Genomic DNA, 26,186 nt, shown 5'->3' with positions numbered 1-26,186 from the left:
GGGGATCAGGTTTGGGGGTTTTAAAAATAAAACCCAACACGTCGGAAGCCCTTCAGTCTAACATGCGTGCAATGCAAAAGTAGCAACCAGCACAGTAAATAAATAAAAAATAATTGCCAATTCAAATGAACAGAGGTCTTGCTAGAAAAGGGTCAGTTGGAACCTATTGGCTAAAATACATTTAGTTTAGTACAGTATACATACGTTTTCTCTCATGGAACCTGCTCATGTGACAGAAACTTGTTGCTTTCAGCAAAAACGTATCTAAAGAGCAGGAGGCATGATCCTTCTGGAGGAAGCGAGACACGTCCTTGAGAAAAATATATCATTCATGAATGCAATGCTCAGTTCATTATTCTGATAAACTCCTGCTTCTAGTTACATGTATTGCAATCAAGGTTACGCTTTTCATAAATGTGCAAATGTGCTACCTTCAATAAAATGGCTTCTGGGCCTACTAGAATCATGAACCTTACCAACATAACTGAGGCTAAAGGATACTTTAGATCAATAAGGAACATCATCAATATTTGATTATAAAATGTATAGGTACACACAGTGATGTACTGATTTATATAGAGATATATGAAAAAAACAATAATCCTCAAGTGCATGATATTATCACAGGGGGTAGCATCATGATTGTGTGGCCGAATTTGCGATGAATTTAGAAATGAAGAGTAGTAAGAAGTGACATATTGAAGGACGAAAATTGTAGCGTGAAGGGGGATCTTGTCCCTTAACATTTTCTATTCAGTTTAGCGAAAAAACTGTTGTCTTTGCCCAATCCTGAATCTCTAACAATCACCAACAATAGGCATTCTAGAATGTTCCTTTGTTTGGATAAGGCAGGTTTTTGAGAATCTGCTGTGACATCATTCACTGGATGGGCTTTTTAAGAATTGAGGAGCCTGATGAAATAGCTTTTTATATGATTCCCATGAGAGCGGGTGACCTCAAAGCTGGGGGACTGGGTTTGAGTCTCGACAGGGACGTTTAACAACCTTTGATTCTGGGCAAATCACTTAACATGCCTAACAAAATGAATGTGTCTTTTGTTAAAGCAATTGATGCTCATGTATAGCGCTCTGATACCCTTGAGTCAAGTTCGCACTATATTAAAACTGCCCTTAAAACTCCCCCCCTCAACAAAAATCTTGGCTACGAACAGAGAGCAATGAAGAGAACAAAGCAAAAGAGAAGCTAAGGTCAAATCCCCTAGGGCTGGATATCAGGCTGGCCAGTTCATTTGTTTCCACTTGGAGGCACAGGGCCAGATTTTTGGGACACCTCAGGAACACTGCAGTACACTAGCCCATCATGCATCCCATCAAAACTGTCATGGCGGAAAGGGTTGAAGTCATAACGTAAGACATGATCTTTTTTAGCAGCCTAATTTGAAAAAAAGCATATTGCTTAGATCGTCCATTGAACACCCCGAAACATCCACTAAATCAAGGAGATAAATCCATTAAGCATAACAGCTATTTTGGACAACCACTAGACTGGTACAAAGGCTCCCTCTTGGGAGGGACCCACTAGCATAATCAAATTTCCCCCCAGTAGAAAGCACAATCATATACGCTACTTTGTTTAAAAATCAAAGTTTAAAATTAGACGTGTGAAATTTGTACCATTTCCTTTACTGAAATGTCACGAAATGCCCCAAAATCACGTGAAATTACACAAAATGCTGGTCTGGCATTTTGTCCTATTTCTTTAGCGTGAAATGCATCCTGGCATCCATTTTAGACACAAGGATGCATTACTCTATAAAAAAAAATCCAAAATCACATGCGACATGAGCACCATGCTGTACGTTTATGTTGTTCTCTTGCTCCTGAGATACCATTTTTACCAGCAAAAAATCTCAAGTATGCGATGAATCATATTCTTGGGTATTTTGTGTAACAAGCGTAACGTGAAATGCCGGTAATTACACAAGATTATGCCAGTGTAAACAAAATTTCCCCAGGGCCTCTTCGAAATAAGCTATTGTGTCAATATAAGGCTCGTAGACACTGCCCTAAAAACTTTTGAACTCCATATAATGTCTTTTTAATCACATATCTTCCTCAGTATGCTGACCCATATTAATCTCTTGAAAAATCAGCATCTTACATATCGGCACCAGTACAGCTCTGGGCTCACCTGTTTTGAACATAATATCTGCCCAGGTCCTATATAATTATTTTGAAAGAGTGCTAAATTAACTAGCAGCATGTTCAATTATTCCAACACTTTACACTCCGCCATGCTACCTTTCAGTCCCTTAAAGAACCTTCGACGTAATTTGCCATGTTGTTTTCTCACTAAATATTTGAGGAAATCCCTTATGTGCCTTCCATATTGCTCCGTCCTACCATGAATTCAATTCTCAATTGCTATATACATGGTATTCCTTCTTTGTCCTTCCCCAAAAAACTCAGGTGTAAACAATCATACTGCAGTAAGCACAATTTCCAGCCCGCTCCTTCGTCCATTATTTGGAATCTCCGACGACTTGTTCTGGTTTGCTTAAGGATATCCAGGGGCACTTGGTCTTGTTTGTATCGATTGCAGTTATGTACATGGGTCTCTGTCCTGCTATCATCCCAATTTGAAAACCAAGCACACCACCTGAGGTCTCAGCATATACACAGGGCAGATGTCACACATCTTAAAGAAATATCACATTGGGGTAATAAATACCATCTGTTCCAGTCATCTGCAAGGCACCGTATGAAAAATAGCATATCCGTCGTCCCTACCATATAAACCTAAATATGCCCCTAACTAGACTTCGTGCAATAACTTCAAGTCTTCCCAAACAAAACAGTTAGGCCTTCAGACTTGTTCACAGTAATCACAATAGCTAAGATAGGACCAGGACATTTGTCAATGCATTGATAGTTGTTATGGCTGGTCTACATGCTTTGCCATTAGCACCAGGTGTCCATCTACAGAACATTAACATTATTATCTCATACTGGCAACATGTACAATAAATTTAGCCAGACCAGAGAAAATGCATGTTACCATGAACAATGAGCAATTGCTGAGAGCTAATCTAAGCTCTAGCTAGACATATTTATTTCACTGTGGGAACCACTGATCTTTAGTGATTGCCACGTTGTGTACCTCAGCTCCCTAGAAGTCATGAGGACACTGTAATCTCTACCTGGATCAACAGTCTCAGGGATTTAAAAAAAGATTGCCCATAGCAGGAAATCTTGAACATGTTCAACTCCTGTTCTTGGACACCAACACTCTTGTCCTGGTGATGGGTCCATCCACCATTATCGACCCGTGGGGGCTTCCTGACGCCCAGACTTGGTTAACCTCTGTTCAGTGTCCTTTCTGCACAGCCGTGGTCTCCTTTTCTAGATAGCACCCTCCTCAAGGGCTCCTTCCAGTACCCTATAGCGAGCTGGCTTCCCTCGAGGCAGATACAGCTCCAGGGTTAGAAGCAGAACCTGTAGCAGTGCTCCTCAGTCACCAGGCAGCTAGGCTGATGCTTCCACAAGGGAGGTGCTATTCTGTGGGAATGTAGACAAGGAATTACTTTCTTTCCAGCAAGCAGTCCCCCCGCACCAGGCTCCAGGCAGTATGCAGCTCTCTTTCAAGGGTCTTAACCAGGTTGTATCAATCTGATGGTAGCCAGCAAACAAAGAGCCTGGCACTGGAGCTTAAGGAAATCCTACTCATACTGTGGTATGGGTCCTTGCACTGGTCAGCAAGAATGTTATCACAATAACCTGGGCTCCTGACCAGTAGTTATGCTAGTCTAGTTTGCAGACAACTATATGTTTTCCAGAGATACATCTCTGGAGCTGTTTTTAACCAGCTCCTGAATTTTAGTTGTTTGTCTCAGACTGGTCAGGCTAGTATTTTGTCACGCAAACTCATGCAGGAAGGGGCGAAGCTTGGTGTTCCCTGACAGAAACCTGAAGGAAAGACACAAAAGTAAGACAGGCCTTCCAATTCAGCTTCTATGCAAAGCCATCTCCACTAACACCTCTTCTGAAGAATGAAGGAGCAGGGTCTGGCCCTGCAATTCACAGGGGCAGCTATCTTACTCCTTCATTTAGTATGAGCCAGGACCACTTAACCCCTTGTGTGCTATTGACGAGCTCAGCTCGTCATGAGGGACGGTTGAGCTGCACTCATGACGAGCTGAGCTCGTCACAGCCGTTGGAACGTTCGCACGCAGGGATAATTTCTTGACTGTGCTGAACTTTTGAAAAATGGGTGTGGCCGTGACGAGCTCCGCTCGTCATGAGTGCAGCTCCGCTGTGCCTCATGACGAGCTGAGCTCGTCACCAGCACAGCGGCCCCACGCTCGGTCCCCCTCCCCCCGCACAGGAGGTGAAAAACCCCAGCAGGGAAGGAGTTAAAGAACTCACTTCAGAAATGTTACTAAATAGTACATCTCTCCCTGGCAGGCTCTCGCTTTCCTCATTCTTGTGTACCATCCACACACAGGAGCTGCAGAGTGGAATCATGTCCCCTTTACAGTAAAGCACAACAAACATAGCCAACCCTCAAACTAATTCACATACGTACCATGCACTATGCACACACCCTCTGCAATGGACCCAAATGCTTTCACTGAAGCTGTCAACAGGCTGCATGCCTCGTATTGAAAGGCGAGCACTACACAGTGGCATAGCTGTGGTGGGGGGGCTCTTTTCTGGGGGCAATGGAGATGACCAAGTCGTGTCTGTTGACTACCACCAACCCCCCACCCTCGAGAACAAGTCTTCTCTCAGACACCAGCCTCCGTCAACCCCCCCCCCCCCCCCCCCCCCGGGAACCCTCCCCTGCTCTTACCTGCATGGCAGAAAACTTAGGGGCCGCCCCGGGTGGCAGTAGGTCTAGTTACGCCACTGGCACTACAGGTTGCAACTCGTAATCTAATTTTTACAGAGCTTACTTTAGGTAACACTCCATTATTGAGGCTCACCACACAGCAGAGATTAAAATATTAGAGGCCAGAAAGCATGGAACTGGGAGTTTTCAACATTTAGAATCCATTGTCCTCACTGCATTCCAATCAAAAGCTATTTGTCTATCCCCTCAATTCCCAAGCAACACGTTTGTACGTAAATCTTGTGTTCACAAATGCCACTGCCAGGGGCATACCTCAACCCTATTCATGCAGCTCAGGGTAGCTTGTAAAATGCTGTGAAGTAAATTGTAGGGACTCAGGCCACAATATTAATATTGCAGAAACTAGTAAAGCTTTTGCATGTAAAAAAGAAATACTTAGTTAACGGTCCAGGTAACTTCAGCAGCCCTCATGGTATTAATTAATTGAAAATATATGTGAACTTTAATGCTAGCAAAAATTCCTACAGTGGGTGGCATTTGCAATGTTCCTACCAGCTCACGAAGAAGTCCCTTATGTGAAACATGAAAACACACCCACACTCCCTAAAGTAATTGTGGCTTATGCTGGTTCTCCGTCACAATCTATGGCAACCTCCTTGTGACTGCATCGGAAACTCACCCTAGTTGTATAATTAACACAACTCTGTATGTCTAGATTTTGTTGAAGGTAGGGGGCGCTACACTATGCAAGCCGGAACAGAATGCACTCCATAGAACTGGAGGTGTCTTGTAATCATTTGCATGGGAGACTTCCCATGCAAAAGATGCAATATGGCTGCACTACTAAAGGTACAGAAAAGCACACAATTGTCTGTGTTCATTGAGCGACGCCATCTCTTTCTGGGTAGCATAATGTGTATCATATAAATTATTGGTCCTTTGCAAATGCGCACACCCGCTAATGAGAAAAAAAGTTCAAATGATGGCACACTGTTTTACCAGAAATATTTTTTATGTTAAAACATTTAAAATATATTTGTTACAAATTGCCTTTAAATTCTTAGTTCCAGTAATGACTTCACATTTTAATAAGATATTTTACGTTAATGTGCATTATGCTTCTATGTTTAGGGTTACTATTTTATGCAATAGACCATACATACAGTATTATGCATACACAAATAACAATTGCATAACAACTGTGCTTTGTTAATTAAAATCTTAATTTTCCCCAGATATGCCTAATTATTGTTCCTTTGCTCATTTCTTTCACAAACAGCTCACATACAAGTCAGGGGGAGAGGAGCTTCGCCATCACTACACAATCAACTTGGACGAGCCCATCTTCAAGCAGGCCAGAGTCAACGCTGCTAATCTGAGTGCGGTAGGTGAAGTCTGAGCGCTGTCTCCCACAACTGATTTGCCATTGAAAGTTTAGAAGACATGTTTCACTCATGCACGTTTAGGGCCACCTTCCTCAGGCGTGAGTCAATCTGCATGGCAGCGGTAGGTGTCTTGTTTGATGAGCAACTGGCAAGTCGTGTCTGAAGGCTTGGATGAGGGCAAGCAAAGTATTTATTCCAGGCAAGTAGGCTGGTTCTACTCAATATTCAGATGTATTTATTGTTTTCAGCTAAAATTCATAACATTAAAATACGCACATGATAATCATAAAGCTAGCACCACAGGATAACAATACATACAAAAGTTTCATACTACATTAATCCTTTACTATTTGCATTATAACTCTCACAAAATGCTTAGCTCAAAATTGTGGTTCTCAAAGTAGCCATAAGTAAAAAGCCAGAGCCATATGAGTTGATTCGATATTAGGCCCTTTTCACTCTCTCTAGTGATGTTGTATTCAAATAATAAAAGAAGCAAATAGTTATTGTACTTCTGAGGGTTTCATGTGATCTGATTAGCATCCCGGTTCGAATGGAGAATTTCAGTAGTTTACTATCAGTATGAGAGATGGTCTTTGAGAGAGCAAAGTGGTCCTCATTGGTACAGCGTATGGGGCAGGCCTGAAGGGTAGTGCAGCTGGACATGGATCGAAGGGATCTGACAACGACACTGAATGTTAGTCAGTGGCTCTCTACCTACCAGTACGCATAGAACTCTCTAAGAGACCTAAGATCTGAATGGTTAGTGGACTCATGAAGCCACTGAGGCAGATTCTCCAGAGGTTATCTGGCCGGTAAATGGACGGATAATGGGGAATACATGTGGAGACAAGGGCAAGATGAGCCTTGCATGTCCGGCCTGAGGGATTTTCTTTTTTGATATCCTTTTCAAATTCACACCGCAACACCTTTTTTAAATGGAAAGCAAATAAACAAAAGTCTCTACCACAGAGGACTTTTCATATGTGCACAAGCGTTTTTGAATGATTACAAATCTTCCTGTGAGAATTCTGGGACGTGTCATTAGGTAGCAAATGCTTCAAAGGGACCACCCAGTAAATGACATCATGATACTATCAGAATCAAACCACGCATTCTGGCACATTCTGAAATCTTTATTTGTTTTGATTGTTGGTGATGCAACGTTTGATAAAAGAGGAAATCAATCAAATTCCTTTTCTTTCAATTGCACTGTAAAGACCTAGCCACTGCATTTCGGATTGTCACCTGTTCCACGTGACATTACAGAAGACTCATCAAGACCAATAAGGCGCTACATCTCTGAAAAATAACTCAGTCTGCTTGCCACTTACATTGCAAAGTGTTAGATGCCTTCTACAGACAGGCGACAAAAAATAACTTGCCAGAAAGGTGTTACTGAAACAGGATATTTCCTACTTGCTGAGTACTTCAAAGTTCTTTATTGAAAACTGGATTTCCCTTACTCTTGAAACATCATTTTATTTTGAGGATCAATACCTAGGGACAAATTGCTGCCTTGAGATTTCTTTGATCTAAAAGATTTCTGTGCACCATGAAATCACCACTAAGTAGATGAACAGATGGTTCCACAAGATTTCTTCCCACTCATTGATACTATGATGTCCATGAGAGTGGCTATTAGCACAAACCTGGAGAACACATACAATGGAAGGAAATCCCACTAGACCTGCAAACAAATAGAAGCCTGCGGACTCCTTTTTTTCATTCTATCCTACAGTATCTCAATAAGTGGGGCTGTGAACCATTCCCTTGGTGGCTTTGAGGGATAGTGAAAGCTGGCTGCTGGAGGCCGACACTTCCTTCTACCTTTTATCTTCCTCTAGGACTTACCCAAGAACTATAGGAATCATTCCCGAAATGTAGAAATGATCTTTTTGTGGAGAGGATTGTGGGCCACAATCCTAATAGGTTTCTGTTATTTGTCAACAACATAATAAAAGGAGAAAATGAAAAAGGACATTCTTCTATCAGGCCTGGAGAATTCCTGACACACAAAACCCACCAACACACTCACACATGAACACACACATTTCAGTTTGTCAAAGGAAAAGAAGACTACAGTACAAAATTCATCAATACAAAGTTCAGTGTACAACTTAAGAGTATTTCTGCATGGATTATGCTAGCAGCAGGCTTTTTCATGCAGTCAGATGTTCTCATCTGCCCCTAGGTGTGCTGTTATGCAGACCTTACCTACTGATATCTATCCATTTTCGATCCATGCTTCACTGTGAACAAAAGAAAGTCAATTTTTCTTCTGCCGTTGATTTTTAATTTATGGGGCAATTTCCAACACTGATACAAGTTTCTATATTGACTTCATAATGTGTCGGCGGTACGAATAGTATTTTCTTCTTAATAAGTCGATCTAGAAAGCTTATCTAATGCCAGGGCATTAGTAGCTTATGTGCACCTATTGAGGAAGCCAAAGGTGGCTAGGAACTGTTTTGCACATCAGTTTTTTTCATAGTGGATTATCTCTAGATATTCGTGGGAACAAGACACAAATGCACTTAGTTGTGAATTTTAAGGACTTTTTAGGTATTATAACGTTAGCATTCATGCTCTAAGTATTTTCGGAAAATACCCAAGGTTTTACACTGACATACCGTCAATTTGTATATTATATTAATAATAACTTTGTATGTGTGTCATACTACACTTCTTCTATTCCTACGTACTATAAATATCAGTAATTACTTTTGCCCAATTTAATGATACTCAAATTTATTGACCGCTGAATGATTGAAGGCTGAGTTTACCTTGCTGGAATTCGAGCTAGTTACTTTCTTATCACTACTAATGTCAGCGGGTATGTTAACCCAATAAATCATATTGCCAGCTGCTGTGTGCTCCTTAGGGGCATAGCTTGGCAAGCAAGTTTTTTTTTTGGGAGGGGGGTGGGGGGGGGGGGGGGTAAGGGGGTCCAGATTTCCCAACAAGCTGGCATATCATGAAAATATTTTGTGAAATAACCAATATTTTTTAAGAACTTCAAAACAGAGAGGAGTGTGCACATGTGTGTGTGTGTTTTAGTGTGTGAGCATGTAAATATTCCAGGTGAAATCCAACAGATCCCTCACCGTCCCATATGGAAGGCACCTGTACCCAACTATTCACTGTTGAATAAACCGCCCCCCTCGAAGCAACGCCCCTGATGCTCCAACAATCATGCGATTTAAATGTATACCACATAGATTGATATGTGATAGTGACGTCATTTCTCTTGAATGCATCAAAACTGCAACATTGAATTTCACTCTTCTGAAAAGCACACACAAATCAAAGTAAGCTCAGAGTACACCGATATTCACTGAAATTCATTTCTGTCATTCTAAAATTACTCAATTACAATGAAGTCCGTATTAGTTGGAATGGGAATTTTATGTTTTAACTTTACCTCTGCCAGTTAGAGTTTCATTAATTTTGACTTGCACATTTTGTTATTTAGCTACCTGGTAATATTTGCTAACGCACCTTGTTTCCCAAATGGCTAATCTTTCCTGTCTCAAATAAAAGTCACATTTTGAGTTGGTAGCCATTGTACAATATTGGATCTCGTAACCAGGCTTTACAAATCACCAGAACTAGGTGCTGAAATAGAGGCTGTATATGAAACTGGTAATTTCTTCAGAACTGATTAGATGTTTATTGGCAAAGCTTGGCCACAAGACATATTGCCATTTCATTGCAATTCATTGACGAAAACATGTTTGAGTCTAGATGAAGATCATTATTAATATTGTAACTCTTGAGATCTCTTCCCCATGGATATAATGCACACTGGTGATTTTCATGCATAAAAAAGGCTGCAGCACAATTGTCCCCTATCACCCATGATCTGGATGTCAGCTTTTTTTTAAAAAATAAAAAAATCTATTCAGTGATAGAAAATTGTATTTACTACTAAGTTAATTACTCAAATGCGGGCCAAGTATGATATATGTTTCATAACCAAATATCTCTTTTCTTGTTAACTCTTTAGACCCTTTACAAAAGTAGCTGGGAGAAACAGAAGGAGAAAGGGTTTGAACTGCGTCTTGATACACTCTCCATCCTGACCGCCAAGGCCAAGAGGGATCTAGCAAGTGAAGTGAGTACAAGATACAATATCATATTGCATTGAAGAATACACCCCACAGGAAAGGGACCATATCCTGGAAAATAACAACTACGCACTCTCTTTTAGGATGTTAGCAGCTACACAGTCTCTGTGCTTTAATAACTATTCAGTATCCAGCTAGATAACCATTCAGTATCCACCCAGGGTTACTTAAAACTGAAACACGCCGTAATACTAGGGCGTGTTTGGAAAGGAATACCTCTTCACCTAAGGCAGCTATGATGCAGCACCACATATGAAATGAGCCCCAATTAGACAAATACATAAAGTACAACATTTTCATCCAAACCATTATGAAATGTATAATTTCAAGTTACTTCATACAATTTGGGTGATGCCATACAAACTTCTAATATTTGGTTCTCTTCAGCCCACTGCGCGGAACCTTCTTCCTCCTCAAGCTCATGCTTTCTGCATCATCAGTCTTCCAAGCAGCAGTACTGGGGATAGGTGTTATGAACAATTAATAGGGCAATCCAGAGGTCTTGAAGTCTTGAAGTTGCTTATAACAAAGCATTAAAATCACTCCACCTAGCACAAAAACATGCTAATACTACTTCACGAGGATTCAGTGAATTGATGACGTGAATATGTTAGGACGAACAAAAATCTGCAAAGCCATGACTAACTCCAGAGCCCCTGCTACCTCACTATGCAAACCCTAGGGTGTATTTCAACTTCTGTTGAGGTATAAACTAATAAAGAAATCATGTTTACCCACAGTGTTTATGTGCAAGGGTGACGCTGTGGTTCGGCACAAATCCTGGAATCCAGTTCAGATATAGGGTCTTGTTTGATGTTCTTAGTCCAGTGCTTAAGTTTATCAGTTAAGGCTGGGTGGGATCCGAGGTGGGAATCGATATTAAACTGAATGCGAATGGTGTCGGACCAGTCACTGGGTGAGATGGATCATTTTCATCTAAACTGTAGCCTTTAATATGTGTCGATTCATTACAGAGTTGTTTACGGTCCTTTATTTCAAGAAGGTTGCTGAGGTTCTGGACTGTGGTGTCTTCTGAGTTGTTCCAGTGAATATTGAAGTCGCCCAAGAACACATCCTTCATGTCAATTAGGGAGAACCATGTTAATAGGTCAATTAACTCTTCTGCGAAGAGGGTGGATCACCAGGAGGGTGGTAGGTGGTGTGTAGTTTGACAGGAGAGGTGCCTTTGACTGCAAGTTCAAATCAGAAGTATTCAAAGGTCGAGTATTCTGCAGTTTTTAAGATGGAAAGTTGTATTCCTTCTTTGTGAATGATAGCTAGTCCACCACCTATTCTTTTAGCTCTTTCATGTCTTCTGATGATGTATACAGGTGAGGTAAGCAGGTCTAGAATGGGGGTAGAGTGTTCAGTAAGCCAGGATTCAGTGATGAAAGCAATATCTATTGCTTCACTGAGTATAGTTTCAGCAATATCTGTAGTGTGTTGAACTGTTGATCTACAGTTAAGGAGCATGCATGAAAGAGGACATTGGTAGCATATGGTATTTTAATGGTAGTGTATTGAGCAGGTGGTCAGGGCAAGCAGCTAATTCTAGAGTTTTCTATTGTGCCCACTATCACTGGGATTGTGGAGGAGGCTTTTGAACCATATCCTGGTTCTTTGTGAGGTATGAGTCACTGATCGCATCAGCTTCCAGTGATGAAATGGAGCTGAGAGATCGGTGTGGTCAGTGGGACTGACGGCACAAGGGAATAGAGGGCCCTAGGGTCCTTTGTATGGAAAAAGGAGAACCTGTGTAGGGAGACGATTTATAACTATCCGGAGTGTGCAAGTGGGCTAACTTTGTCTTGCTTGTGAGGTCCTGTCTTAGATGCATGATGTCGTTAGCTAGAGAGTCGAGTTTTTGCACCATTAGGTTCAGGAGCTGGGTAAGTGGGTTCTTTCTGCTTCCAACCTTGAGAGTTGGAAGAATAGCAGCAAGTCATGCGTGTAAAGAAGGCAAGTGTGCTATGCTGTGGGGGGGGGGGGGGTCAATGTCATTGGGACTGGAAGTGAAGGTACGTTGAGTGAGCTGAGTAGAGACAGCATTAGTAAGAGGGGTGCCTCCATAGGTAGTTCATTAGACGATCTGTAGTTGGGGTCTGCTCTAAATGGTTCGTAGTTGGCAATGACGAGTTTTACAACTGTGTGTTTGCTGGTTAGGGAGGAAGCAAGTGAAGTCATTCTATTGGGTATTTGTCGATGGAGTGTGTTAATGAGGGTAGAACAGTTGCTAAGAGTGTTGAAGGGAGTCACAGAGTTGCATAGCAAGATAGTGCTGAAAGAAAGGCAGGCTGGTTCTGAGTTAATGGTCCAAGGTAAAGGGGATAGAGTAGTTTGGGGCACAAGGCCCTGTTTTGTTAATGCAGTGAAAAGTGATGGGAAGTGCTGATCAATGTATTGTGAGATGACAGTCTGTGGCTTGTATAAATATGTTCCCTGTTCTGAAAATAGAGATCGCAATTTCACCTCTAGAGTTTGGGGAGGGAGACGTGGTGAGTTTTGTTCCATAGGATATTTTGATTGACTTAGTAACTTGAAGGTGGAGAAAATGTTTTCCCACTTTGCAGGATGTTTAGAATAGAAGGCAAAGTCAGTTTTCCTATTGCAGTGGGTCCCGCTGTAGTAGGTATCAGCTATTAGTGTTTCCGGTGCTGTTTCAGCAGTCTGCGTTTGAGATTCTTTTTTATCTTATTGGAGATGTTATAAGGCTATCTGATGCTCCATAAGTTGGGTCCATATCTCACCATTGCAGTGTCGAGTGGTTTGTGTGGGAACATTGTTTGAGACTTTAAAGTCTGGATACAGTTGAACATCGAGATAAAGTGAAGTAAGGGAGTACAGAGACTTGAAGTTTTAGAGGGCTAGGCAGGGCGCTGTCGAGGAGAGACGTTGTATAGTGAGCAATATCAATGGATACATGGATATGGTTTGGTTGGTTGGAGTTTGGAGGTTGGAAAAGGGTTTCCAGTTTACACAGTTGTGGGGTCCTTTGTTGAGCAAATCTGTATCAAGGCACTTGGCATCATTCCTTGGTGATCCAGTAACCAAAATGATCCCTCCAATTGTATCTGTTTTCCTTTCGCAGATAACTCATTTAGTCCTTTCTAATGGCCAATGTCTAATTTGCCATTACTGAACAAGCATGAATTGGGACTTTGCTATTGAGAGTCATAAGATAAAGCAAACATGTATCAAATTTGATAACACCAATGTGTTTGTTAATTGTCTTGGGTTGCAGCTGTTTTGAAATCTAGATCTGTGAATGTTTCTTCTCCACAACTGACCTAATGTTAATTGCGTCCAGTGCTGAAATATAGCAGAATTTGAACCATTTATTGGTAACCAGGGCACAAAGTGGTGCAGTAGTATGTTTCCAGGAAACCTTGCTAAAATCTGATGGTGGCATATGACACCACTTGGGGTTTTCTAATCCAGCTCTAAAACAAAGCAGAACACCAAAGGGGGAGAGGGTTGTCAACCTATTAAGGTTGGATATCAGTTGGTCGGTCACTAAGTTAAATGTAAGTTGTTACCGTTTTCTTTTGGTCTGCTTGCTGATTCCAAGTTTGACCAACTATAATTCTAATGACGCTCATTTGACAGCATTAGTTTATTCCACAGGGATATCTGGCAATAGCATTTTAACAAAAGTAATGCCTGGCTTACAAGAAATAAGGTATACTATTTTAATGCAAGTGTGATACCTTTTGAGGTATCATATTACTTCAGACTTTAGAATTAAATCTGGCTTTGATTTAATGGGTGTTTTAAAAGTGATAAGCTATGTACACCTTGTTGGAGCAAGAGGAGGACTTCTTCCTTCATAGATTGTGCTTTTATCTCCTATGTGGGGTGTCTAAATGTGACACTCCTGAAGATTGAAGTCTATGATCCAAGCGATCACGGTAGGCTCTTAGTGCAGCTAAATTAATCCCATAATGCATTCTAGTAGCATTCCATGCTCAATTACTTACAGGTGCAGTAATAGACATGTCACAATTGTGGAAAGGTAATATTGAGAAATCTTTTAATGACTGGTTAGCATTTGAAGGGTGGGTTTGCCTTAGATTTCCTATTTGTATCATAATCATATAGGAGGTGGTAGCTCAATCATCTAATTATATGTTTATGGTTCCTAGAAATATTGATAGATTAAATAGGAAAGAAAGTAGATATAGTAAATATTGCTCAAAACTAAATTAAGTTGGCAGAGAGAGAACTTTCCTAGCAGCTAAAAGGTTTTCCATTCAGTTGTCATTAGTAAAAATAAATTTAAGGAATTTTTGGTCACTTAAAATGATCAACTGGAAATTAAGTGCATTAAAAACCAGCCTCCTGTTCTTATTATACCATGTTGTTTGTTAAACACAATGGCTTAACAAGGCCAGTGTCTGTTAAAAGCAGCTATTGCAAAGTCTCACACTTAACCTTGCTGGGGTGAAAAGGCTCAATTACTTTAGTGTATCACTTGACTTCTTTCTTCTCCCAAATTGAAATCTGTTTCTTCTTCAGAAATTCATAATTAATGAAGTACCTGAATCAGCAAGGGCCTTTGTAGTCAGCAAACCAGGAGGGGTTATGATCATTGCAGTTTCATGAAAATGAGCCCTATTAGTGACTGACGTTGAAAGGATATACCTTCTTGTCCTGTGTATATAGTTTAGGAACTACTCACCTTATTTCTCACCCTCTCTGGGCAGTGTTGAACACAACAATACCCTTAATGTAAACAGGCCCTTTTGTCTTACTCTCTCGCACCACCTGTTTTCTAACCTAATTATTGACAATACCACTTTCTGAAAATCCAGCTTCCGAAATCTGTTGTTTCATCTTGACCAATTGGGGGTGTGGTAAAAATAATTAGGCTCCCTTGAGAGGTCAGATACATTGTACCTCTTCAGGATAATCAGATATTGCAACTCCCTATGATTGATCCTCGAGCTTGAGATAGATTCTATTTCATATTCTTGAGGTCCATCTCAGTGGCATAACAAAAGTGTATGGGGTCCCCTGGCAATGTACACTGTGGGGCCCCCGCTTCAGATTCAATCTGGAGAGCTCAGACCTGAGTACTGTGCTGAGGGGGGGGTCTGTAGCTCAGGGCCCCCGCACCGAGGGGGATGCGGGGGCCTGTGTTACGCCCCTGGTCCATCTACTAAAGTAGCTGGTGGAGAGAGACCCTGCGCCAGAAGACCTCTTCCCTCCAAACCCCACCCCTTCTGCGGTGCAGCAAATGGTTAAATGAATTGGGGAAGTCATAATCATGGATCCGTTCACTAGAAATGATAAGGTGTCTTTTCATTCCTCTTTAAGCCCCTAGCAGAATGTGACTGCTGCCACTTCATCAATCTATGCTGATGAATGATTAATGTAGGATAGCAGTTCTCAGGATCCTTATTTTAGAATAAGGAGACCAGTGTATGATGTTTGTTAGTCATTCCAAAAATTCCATTGAATTGAGTCAATAATTTGCTATAATTGGGCAACCTGGACCTTTTACTGATAATGGGTGGTGTGGCTCAGGTCTGAGCGTTCTACGTTAAATATGATAAGACGTAGGAAACCTTTGCTTTAATAGGTATAAACTGTAAATATCTGAATACGAAATGTAAATGACATTGAACCAGAAAAGTCTGAATCATTACCGGTTCTCTGACAAATTTCTCTGGTAGGGCTAAAGAGGGGTGCAGATAGGTAGGCAGAATGTTACTAGATTTAATGAAAGGTCCAACCTTCATCAAGGTGTTCGTTGGTGACATAGCTAAAGCAGTAACCGCCAGCATCCCTGCTGCATTATTACGAGTGAGTTTAATTGATTCAGATGTGACAATATACCCATTTTTGCCTGGCAGTGGCAAGGTCATCTTGCATTTTAGTGATAGCATGGGCCATAGTTGGTAAAAGTGTGTAGGGTCTGACAAATTGTCAAGTTTGTTTGAAGAAGTTAGATCTGCTGACTTCAAACCCTCTTGCCCGCCCTATAATAGGTGTCTCTCACACAAATAGTGTGAGATATAGAGAATTGAGGGGGTAAGCGAGAGAGACACAGAACTGTCTGGGCCTCGCCAGAATCCGCTGTGATGCCGCCTCTGGGAGTCGGGGTCCCACAGGGCTCTATTTTGAGCCCGACCCTATTCAACATCTTCATGACCCCGTTGGCGGCGTTGGCGGAGTCGTATGGGGCCCAGATCGTATCCTACGCCGACGACACCCAGCTCCTCTTCTCGTGTAAGAGAGGAGGAGACTTTGACGGGGAGAGTATCCGGGATTGCCTTGGGGCTGTTTTCCAATGGTTCCAACTGAACAGCCTCAAGTGCAATTCCGATAAGTCCGAGGTACTCTTCTTTGGGTGCGGCACAGAGCCAGACTGGCAGGCCTGGTGGCCGATTAATATGTTTCCTCCGTCTTGCTCTTCCCAAGTCGCTAAGAATTTGGGGGTCAAGATGGATACGGGGCTAACACTGAAATCCCAGATCCTCGGGGTGTCGGGCACTTGCTTCGGCATCCTTAGGATGTTGCGGAGGTTCCTCCCTCTGCTGTCTGAGGAGCATAGGAAACTGACAGTGCAGGCTCTGATCGGGTCCAGGTTGGATTATTCTAACATTCTTTACCTGGGCCTGCCAGAGTATTTGCTGCAGCGGCTCCAAGTGGTGCAGAACGCTGCCGCGAGAGCAATCTTTGGATTAAATAGACGGGCCAGTGCATCTGGCCTGTTGAAAACCTTACATTGGCTTCCTATCCGGAAACGGATCGCCTTTAAGGCTTTGACTCTGGCCTATAAAGCTCTCCACGCGGTGGGAGCAAAGTATCTTCAAAAGAGACTGGTCTTCTACCAACCGACTCGGTCTCTGAGGTCGGAATCCCTGTTTTTGGCGGTTGTTCCGCGTGTGAAGAGAGCTCGCCTGGGAGGCCGCTCTTTTGGACTACTGGCGCCACAGTTGTGGAACTCTCTGCCGCTCACTCTGCGAGGAGCTACCAGCTTACTCGCTTTCAGAAAAGGCCTTAAAACCTGGCTGTTTACCCAGTAGCCTGTTTTATTCCTGTATGTATTTATTTTGGCCTTTTGTTCTTTTCTTTTTAACAGTGTTATGTTATTATCTTGCAGCCCTCCTTCTCCATAAAGCGCCGGGACACTCTTTTTGAGTAGCCGCGCGCTATACAAAAGAATAAATAACATAACATAACATAACTGGTCATCAGCATCAGTCATGAGGTCTTCTGAGACTGGGTCTTCGGAATTAAATGTAGGACAAGAAGGGGACCAGGAGCACAACATTAGGACCAGAGACAAGAAAGAGTGGCACATCAGTGTAATGGAAATTTCAGCAATCTACAACAATTCATAGTAGATGATGCCATGATGTGCCCTTTCTCCAACCGGGAACAGGTAGGGAACCCTGGGGTGCTAAAGTGTGATAAATCAGAAGCTTGATGGTAGAGCAAGCAACACAGACAAACATATAAACAGAGAAGTAGGTACTGAATAACTAGCTTGGGGACCAGGGGGAACCAAAGGGACACAAAATAGCAAAATAAAGGAATGGAGAGCCGAAAAACAAACTCATTTGAAAGCCGAGAAGCTGTACAACTACAGAGTTCATTGCCAGGCACTTAAATATTGTGTGGAAGGGTTTAAATACTTGAGATGCCACTGTCAACCTGGAATTGTAGGCCCAGCCAGGAAGTGATTGAATTCCCTTCGGTTAGCTGTCTAGTATTTCATTGTGATCCTCCACAACCCGGTTCTCCTAAGATTCCAGCTACTACCTGTGTGTAAAGAAGGACATCGAAAAAGACAACGCTACCCAGACAGTTTATTCTTTCTCACTGCTGCTTTCCTAACCTGAGACATCCCTACTAAAGATAGGTACAGTCCATGTGACTACTCAAATGTGTGAAGATAATCTAGTCCAAGGGTCTCCAGCCTTTTATGTGGCAAGAGCCACTTATGTTCAATGAAAACCATCCTGAGCTACTAACCTTATTAGTATTGTAACAGTGCCCACATAGACAAGATTGCATTAGTAGCACCCTATGCAAAATTACTAGCAGTGATATCCTCGGCGTATCAGGGAGAGTTGCCAGCAGAAATATGAAAAAAGGCTTTGTCTGTTTGGAATGCTTCTACATTGATGGGACATAAATGCCATAGCTGCAATGCTCCTATGCAGAGATATTAGTGGTAAGTCTCCCGAAGGTCAACTATTTTATCACTAGGTTATCAGCTTTGAATATACTCTGGAAATACAGCCCTTTTGCTTCAAACATTTGAACTCATGAGTTCTGGTTTATCCTCTCCATGACAGTGGATAATAAATAATAAACCTCTGGATATTTGGGAGATCTATCAGTATCTTGCGTTATTAATGTCCAATCATTTTTCTTTGTATCTCCAGAAAAGGCTATTTCTAATGGGTTTGAACAATTCCAGACTTTAGGGTGCATGGAAGAAGAATGTGCTTTCCTTTTTTAAAGGATGTATGACGGTACCACGCGTACTTGTACAACGCGTACCGTTACAACGCTACTTTTACCACGCAAGTCGTTACAACGACTTGCGTGGAGGGGCGCTGGATAGTAAATTATTTAATTTACTATTCCAACTCCAGTCCCCGTGGACTCTAGGGAAAGGAGTTGGATAGTAAATTAAAGTATTTACTATCCTGGAGCGCCCCCCAGCGCATTTCGTTGTAACGACCTGCGTGGTAAAAGTATAGTTGTAACGGTACCGCGTTGTAAAATATGCGTGGTAACCGTTGCATACCTTTTTTAAATGTCCACATAGTAATAATCCCAACATTTACACTTTATACAAATTAATCCCAGAATTTATGTGGTACAAGGGACATATGGCAACCGCATCTTTTCCAGGGTCTGAAGAAATCTTTACTAATAGAGGCAATTCATCTGGAAATAGATCATAGTGGTATACAATATATTCAGAGGTCTTGGTTATCTTTATTGAATGACTAAGGCTACTGAAGGTACATTAAAAAGTTTAACATGGAAAGAGTTAAATGAAGATACTTCATCAAATCTTTCTTTTTCTAAACACCTTAATCTTTTGCTAGAGTTGCTTGGGGTATCTAAGTCCACGGTGATAAGTTAGTTTGATAAATCATGAATTAAGTTATGCTTAAATTGCAGAAAACTGTTAGCAATGTGATTTGTAGCTAGCTTTACCGATTAGCTGAGATACTCTACATTAGTAGTTTTACTTTGCTGGGTCATCCTAATTTTATATCCAGGCAAAACTTTACCCTGTTGTGAGCACATTTTTATGAATTTTAAACTGTGGAGTTTACTGATTGATGACAAATGTGGTTGAAATATAGCATAGGTATCAAACATATCATTGTAATGGTTCTAATCACAACATGAATCCCATTCTACTATATTGTCCACGGTTATTAATGTTTCAGTCTAGATAGGAATCATTGATTTTTAAATATCTCCTGATTTGTTTTATTTCAAATGCTTTAAAACGTTTGTATTGTCCAGACTCAGCTAATGAATGTTGTCATCTTAAAATGTTTTAATATCTTTTTTGTTATTCTGAATGCATTTCCTTTAAATTGTTTACGGTGTATTTCTGTGTTAATATTAACTAATAAATAAATTAAATAAAATGAAAATATCAGCTTTTAGACATGAATTCCAAGTCAAGATGCAAGGCGCATCACTTATGGTTGGGCTGTAATTGAGGCTCCTATATTCATTCTTGCAATTATTCCTAACCACTAATTTGCTTTTGCGGCAATTTACTCAATCTGACTGATAATCCTTTAATTGTAAATTTGCTATGGGTGTCCGTTAGAGTTAAAAGCTGGTGGATTGTGCCTGTTATAAACCACTGTTGGATAACATGTTTTACATTGTGAATGGGTGTTACACAAACATTCAGTGCATAAAGGACGGTGATGATTGAAGGTCTTATAAATGCCACTTCCTCTTACACAATGGACAATCGAAGAACATACAATACAACTTTCAAAATTACTGGGTTTTTTTTCATAAAATTACGCCACCATCAGGGTGAACCATCACTATTTTAGTTCTGCTGAAAAAAGACTTGACGGCAATAAAATTTTACTTTCTGCCATTTACCCACCTTTGTGCAAATTCATAGAGGGTAAGAATGAGAGCTTTCCTTTATATCTTACCAAATTGCAAGAAGCATCTGAGTACTCTGATCAGAACCTTTTTATACTGTTGCATTATGGGTTTATTTCCCTAACATCATGTAACAAATGTTCTGAACTGGCAATTCAAACCTATCCCTCTCCTTTCCCTCTCTTTAATATATAGCACTCATGATTAGGCCACAAAAACATAAAACATACTGTCAGTTTTCCGACTGTGAATACTTCCTCTGGCGATACAGAATCAGGCAATACTATAATCATTGATAATATCTTTATTTGTGAACAAAATATCTAAAGTGAGGATTGTGACTATTTAATACTTTTATAAAGAGCCTATTAGTAAATAATTATTATCTTCCTTAGGCCAAACATTCTCTTTGAGGCACCAAATTGTTTATTTTAGATACCTTAATTTATCAACATGTATAATCGTTAGCCCCCAGCCTTGTCATTGATTTGTCAACATGTATGCAGAACTAGGCGAGTAGGGATATGGATTAGGAATTTAAGGGCAGGTTTATACTCAGGCTTCATTCTAACACTACTACCCTTGTGTGCTTTCTACCTAACAAGGGGACGCCGCCTTGATTAGAATTGAGGTTGGTTGATGCTGAGACCTGTTACTCTATGTTCTAGGTACTGACAATTGGGACAAAACCCTTTTTTTGGGATCTGGAGCAGGGTGTAATTAGCTCTTCATCAATTACTTTGCTCTTTCAGAGAGAATTAATTTAATAGAGCTGAGTGTCTAGGTCACAATGTATTGTAATGTTTATTTGAGGAGAAGTCAAAGTGATGCCCTTTTGAAGAAAGAATGAGCAAAACATGGAAATAAAGTGAACTAATGGAGTGAACTAGAAAGTTCTTTGCATGTTGGTGTAAGTTTAGAAATTCTGAGCCCGATTCTCAAACTGCAATTTGTAGTAAATAGAGTAGTACCCCAGTAGTTGTTCTGCATCTTGACCATCCATAATTTCGAGATGATGTCTTTGTTGGCTTGTTTATAATATGTGTTTTGCTAAGGAATTTAAGTCACAAACATGCCACATCAGTGGCCTCATTTACTCATTAACTAGCCCACAATCTCAAATCTCATCCTTTGGGAATCCTTCCTGTTAAAAGATCAGCATAGCAAAGTCAGCCACAATGTTGATACTGTTTGAAATTAGTGCATTTGTGGTACTATTTGACACTGTAGATGAACTGAGGAATTGATCTCACAAGTCTGCTGCTAGATAACATCTGACAATTTTACTACAGAGCCATTTTCTTTTTTCTTTTCTGGTTCTAGATAAAGTACAAGGAAGATTATGAGAAGACCAAGGGGAAGTTGATCGGCTTTAAGGGGGTTAAGGGTGACTCACAGATGGCACATTCGCTCCAGATGTCAAAGCTACAAAGTGACCTGGAGTATAAGAGGGGATTTGAGGATTCAAAGACCCACTTCCACGTCTCCATGGACATGATGGATTTGGTGCATGCCAAGAGAGCTCAGAATTTGGCCACAAGCCAAGGCTACAAAACAAGTCTGCACCATTACAGTGCCCTGCCTACAGATATGAGATTGGAGTGGGCAAGGAGAGTCTATGCCCTGCAAAGTGCTGTGAGTTCAGAAAACTGCAATATTTGTTTTTTTCCACTTTATGCAGTAGAATTAGGGAATAGCATAACCAAGTTTATGTGGATGCCAATTATGAGTAGACTACAATGGTGGACTAGGAACTATAAGCAACACTTATGTCAGTGTGTTCATACAAGATCCGTAGTGTGCTATGTGAGTACAACGAGGTAATCTTACTGCCGCCAGGAGTATTTGATTGGGGGCAGGCAAAATGTATACATGTCTGCAAGAAAATGTTACGTGTTCCCTGAGTGTTGTTTTGTCACACTGAATAGCTGGTGATCCTGCCACAATTATTCCACCACTGCCAGATCCATCCTTTCTCACTCGTATCTTGGGTCAGAAACCACTGGTTTAGTGAGGCAGGCGAAAGTGGGAAAGTATTGGGTCACAGACTATGATGGAGGTGTTGCCGTCAGCTAAGTCTGAATAGAACCAGACATGCTCTTAAAATGTGTTATTGTTAACAAAACAAACTTAGTGGTACTTATTTTATCAACCTTTATTGGGTGATGGGCTGAGGAGGATGCTACTTTTTGAACCAGTGACTTTCCAGATGCACACCCATTTTTGGGGTGGATGCATTAACTCTTTGAGCTATCTTTTCTGCATTTGAGCAGAACCTTCCTCACTAAGCGTTCACCTTCTAAATCTGTTTCCTACCAGAAAAGGTCAAAAAGAATCTTGTTTTGGGTACTTTGAGGTTCTTAATCTCCAATTTTCAGATAGAGACAAGCAAACTGAAAAGATTTCTTTCTTTGGTGATACCACCATTAAGCCTTAACCCGGGTCTTTAGATAGTCTATATAGGCCTGGTAGACCTGAGTGAGCAAGTTAGTGAATGAAGTGATTGAGTCACACATACATTGTGTATAGCCAACACCGTAGAATGATTGGCCTCTTGGTGCATATCTGTAATTACTTTCCCTTTACGTATATACCTGTTATTGAAATCTGAAAGAGAGCCATAAATGTAACTTCATTTCTGATGCGCCAGTGCCACTAAAAGGAGCGCATTTGGGAGAAGGTTGTATACTTAAGACCACTAGACACTAAAATGCAAATGGATCTTTGGTGGCGATGAACTTATTTTCATGTGTTCTAAACTATGATAGGTTCTTTAAATATTGCCAGAGTTCCTCCATTAGGATCCAAAGATTAATTTATAGCTAAAAATTCGGAATCCCACAAACTTTCCGTTGAAGGGCTCCACACTCAACCAGCACAGCAATCTCTCTCCTTGTAACTCAAAAGTGAGCCTGTGGCACCTATTCTGCAGGACTTCAGCCAAGTTTGACTTTAAAAATGTGCAGTTCACACATTGTTTGCTTTACATGGCATGCATGGTCTCTTTGCTTTATTATGTAAGAATGTCGGAGCATAGAGCCTTGTGATGTGGCCTTTTGCCTTTCCTTTGCCAGAATCTTTGGCTAGAATGTATGTTGTGGTGAGTATTTTGTAGGACAGTTCCATCAACTAAAAAATGGGCAGTCGGACGAGTGATCTTAATACTGTTGGAGGTTAAGAGTAATTAGAAGGAGCTACTTCACAAAACGTCAGCATGTAACCCAACGGAGTGCATGGACATGTGAGATACCCTGCACAAACATGAGGTACGAGCCGCTGTGACTGTGCTGAGAATGGTATGATGCGCGACCTGGACTGTTAATATCTCAGCGCTGGAGTGTGGTCGAAAACTGAGATGACAGTCTTTAAAAGGAGACAGGGGCTATTTGTCGTTGTGGTTTCATGGCAAATGCTTTCTGGATTGTTGTTCTGAGAAACAGTAGGTGTTTAGGGGCACATGCATCAATGGAAATTGCATTCGCAAATGGTGCGAATCGCAAAATTCGGCCGTTTGCGAATGCAATTCCAATTTTTGGGATGCATTATCATTTTTGGAATTTCGCAATTTAAGAAATCGCAAAATTGCGATTTCTTAAATTGGGATTGTATTTAAGGAATCTCAAATTGAGATTCCGTAAATGCAATGCAGCAAACTTGACAAATTTGCAAATTCGCAAATAAGGGGAGCAAATTACCATGAAGTTGACCTTCATGGTAATTTTCGAAAACTTTGAAAAATGCACTAAAGTGCATTTTTCAAAGTTCCATTTTACACACACACAGATGCCCTTTGGCATGAGAACCATCCACTCCAGAGCCCCATTGGACCCTTGCCCCAACATGTCTATAAATTGGGTGTCTCCATGGTTTGTGAAGCACTTACCCACATCCTAAACACTTCCATCACCACTGCCACATCCCATAAGCCTGGAAACATGCAGCAGTCAATGTGCTACTAAAGGAACCTTCTGAAGACCACACCCAGCAGGTAAACTACCTCATGAACACCCTACTACCATACCAAGCCAGGGTCATGGAAGAGAGCATTTAACAAGTGATTCACAGACCACCTCGAATAACACCAGCTCTTGGATATGACTTATTCATGTTTTAGATCCAACTGCAGCACTGAGACAGCCCTCATTGCTGCAACCGACTACATCAGGATGATCCTTGATTGAGGCGAAACAGCGGTTCTCAGCCTGCTCAACCCCTCAGCGTCCTTCGACACAGTCTGCTACTCAACCCTGATCAGAAGACTCCATAAGACAGGCATCCAAGGTCCCGCCCTCAACTGGATCTTCCTTTCCTCACTGGTAGAAAACAGAAAATCATCATGCCACCCTACATTTCAAAAGACAGTAACCTCATCTGTGGAGTCCCTCGAGTATTGTATCTCAACCCGCCCCTATTCAACATCTACATGACTCCACTAGCCAACAACGTCAGGTCGCATAGCATTAACATTCTCTCCTATGCATACAACATTCTACTGATGCTCTCTCTTATGGACAAGACACAGGTGACAAGACCCACTTCGCCACCTGCATAACCAACGTATCTCCCACTGCCATCCCAGAAACCTTGGAATCATCTTATACACATGACTGTCCAGGTCAACTCAGTGACCTCCACCTACTTCCACATCTTGAAGATGCTTTCAAAAATCTTCAAGTGGCTACCAGAGAACACCAGGCAAACTGTCAGACAGGCACTCACAGCCATCAGACTCGACTATGAAATCACACTCTATGCTGGAATCACCAAACATCATCTGAACAGACTCTAAACCATACAGAACACAACAGTAAGGCTTGTCTTCAACTTATCTCACCACACCCAGATCTCACCACACCACCGAAACTCCACTGGCTCCCCATACACAAACATGCCCAACTCCTCGCACACACGTAGAAAGAACAACACAACATTACCCTACATACCTCGGTAGCCGCATGCAATTTCACAAAATGTCCAGACACCTTTGCTCTGCCGGCCTCTCTCTAGCACTCATACCGCTCATACACAGTAGCAGAGGAGGAGGTCGTGTCTTATCTTACATCTCCCCCGAAGCATGGAATGACCTCCCACAGCATCTCAGAGCTCTTGAGTTCTGCAAGAAGCTGAAGACCTGGCTTTTTGAATAACCTTCAGGGGGTCCCTTGCCTACCCTCCTGGTATGCACCTTGATACACTCATGGGTGACTATTGTGCTATACAGTTTGAAATAACATATCATAACATGACAGGTGCACGTTCTTAGTGAAAGAGGAAGAGAATTACAGAGTTTGCAATCCAAAAAAGTGAAGGAGCACCCTCATTGTCTGGCCTGGTCGAGGGATAATGGCTAGATTCTGACTGCCAGAATGTAAATTGCGGTTGGTATATAGGAGTGAACCAGCAACCTTAGAAACTGCAGTCCTGTCTGGGATATGGCTTTAAACATGTAGCACAAAACTTCAAATTTAATGTCCTTGTCTGTAGTAAGCCAATGAAGATCACAAAGTTCAAACGAAACAGATATGTTTTGGACTGTGACATAACAGATGAACTGTGACGTTCTGAATAATCTGCAGCCTTTTAACAGATGATTTAGCGGCCCCCAGGTAAAGTACATAATCAAGGCGAGAGATGATCAAGTCCTGAATAATTGTCCATTGGGTAGTAACGGGAAGAAGCCATAAGTTTTTTAAGGCATCTAAACAGGCCTAATCAGCTGACAGATTCCTTATTTATATGATGA

General features: G+C 41.4%; 1 protein-coding gene across 2 annotated transcripts in view; it reads left to right on the top strand.

Annotated features, from left to right (window-relative positions):
- The window catches only part of NRAP (nebulin related anchoring protein), a 360,104-nt gene that overhangs the window by 201,574 nt on the left and 132,344 nt on the right, over window positions 1-26,186 (top strand). For both annotated transcript variants that reach the window (XM_086922847.1, XM_086922846.1), the window contains 3 exons: window positions 6,092-6,196; window positions 10,207-10,314; window positions 21,767-22,078. In XM_086922847.1, the coding sequence (XP_086778973.1) occupies window positions 6,092-6,196; window positions 10,207-10,314; window positions 21,767-22,078 (525 nt within the window). The remainder of the gene's footprint in view (window positions 1-6,091; window positions 6,197-10,206; window positions 10,315-21,766; window positions 22,079-26,186) is intronic.

This window comes from Lissotriton vulgaris, chromosome 5, assembly GCF_964263255.1.
Source record: "Lissotriton vulgaris chromosome 5, aLisVul1.2, whole genome shotgun sequence".
NCBI lineage: Eukaryota > Metazoa > Chordata > Amphibia > Caudata > Salamandridae > Lissotriton > Lissotriton vulgaris.
Note: the sequence above shows the minus strand (reverse complement) of the source record. Positions and strands in the feature narration are given on the sequence as shown.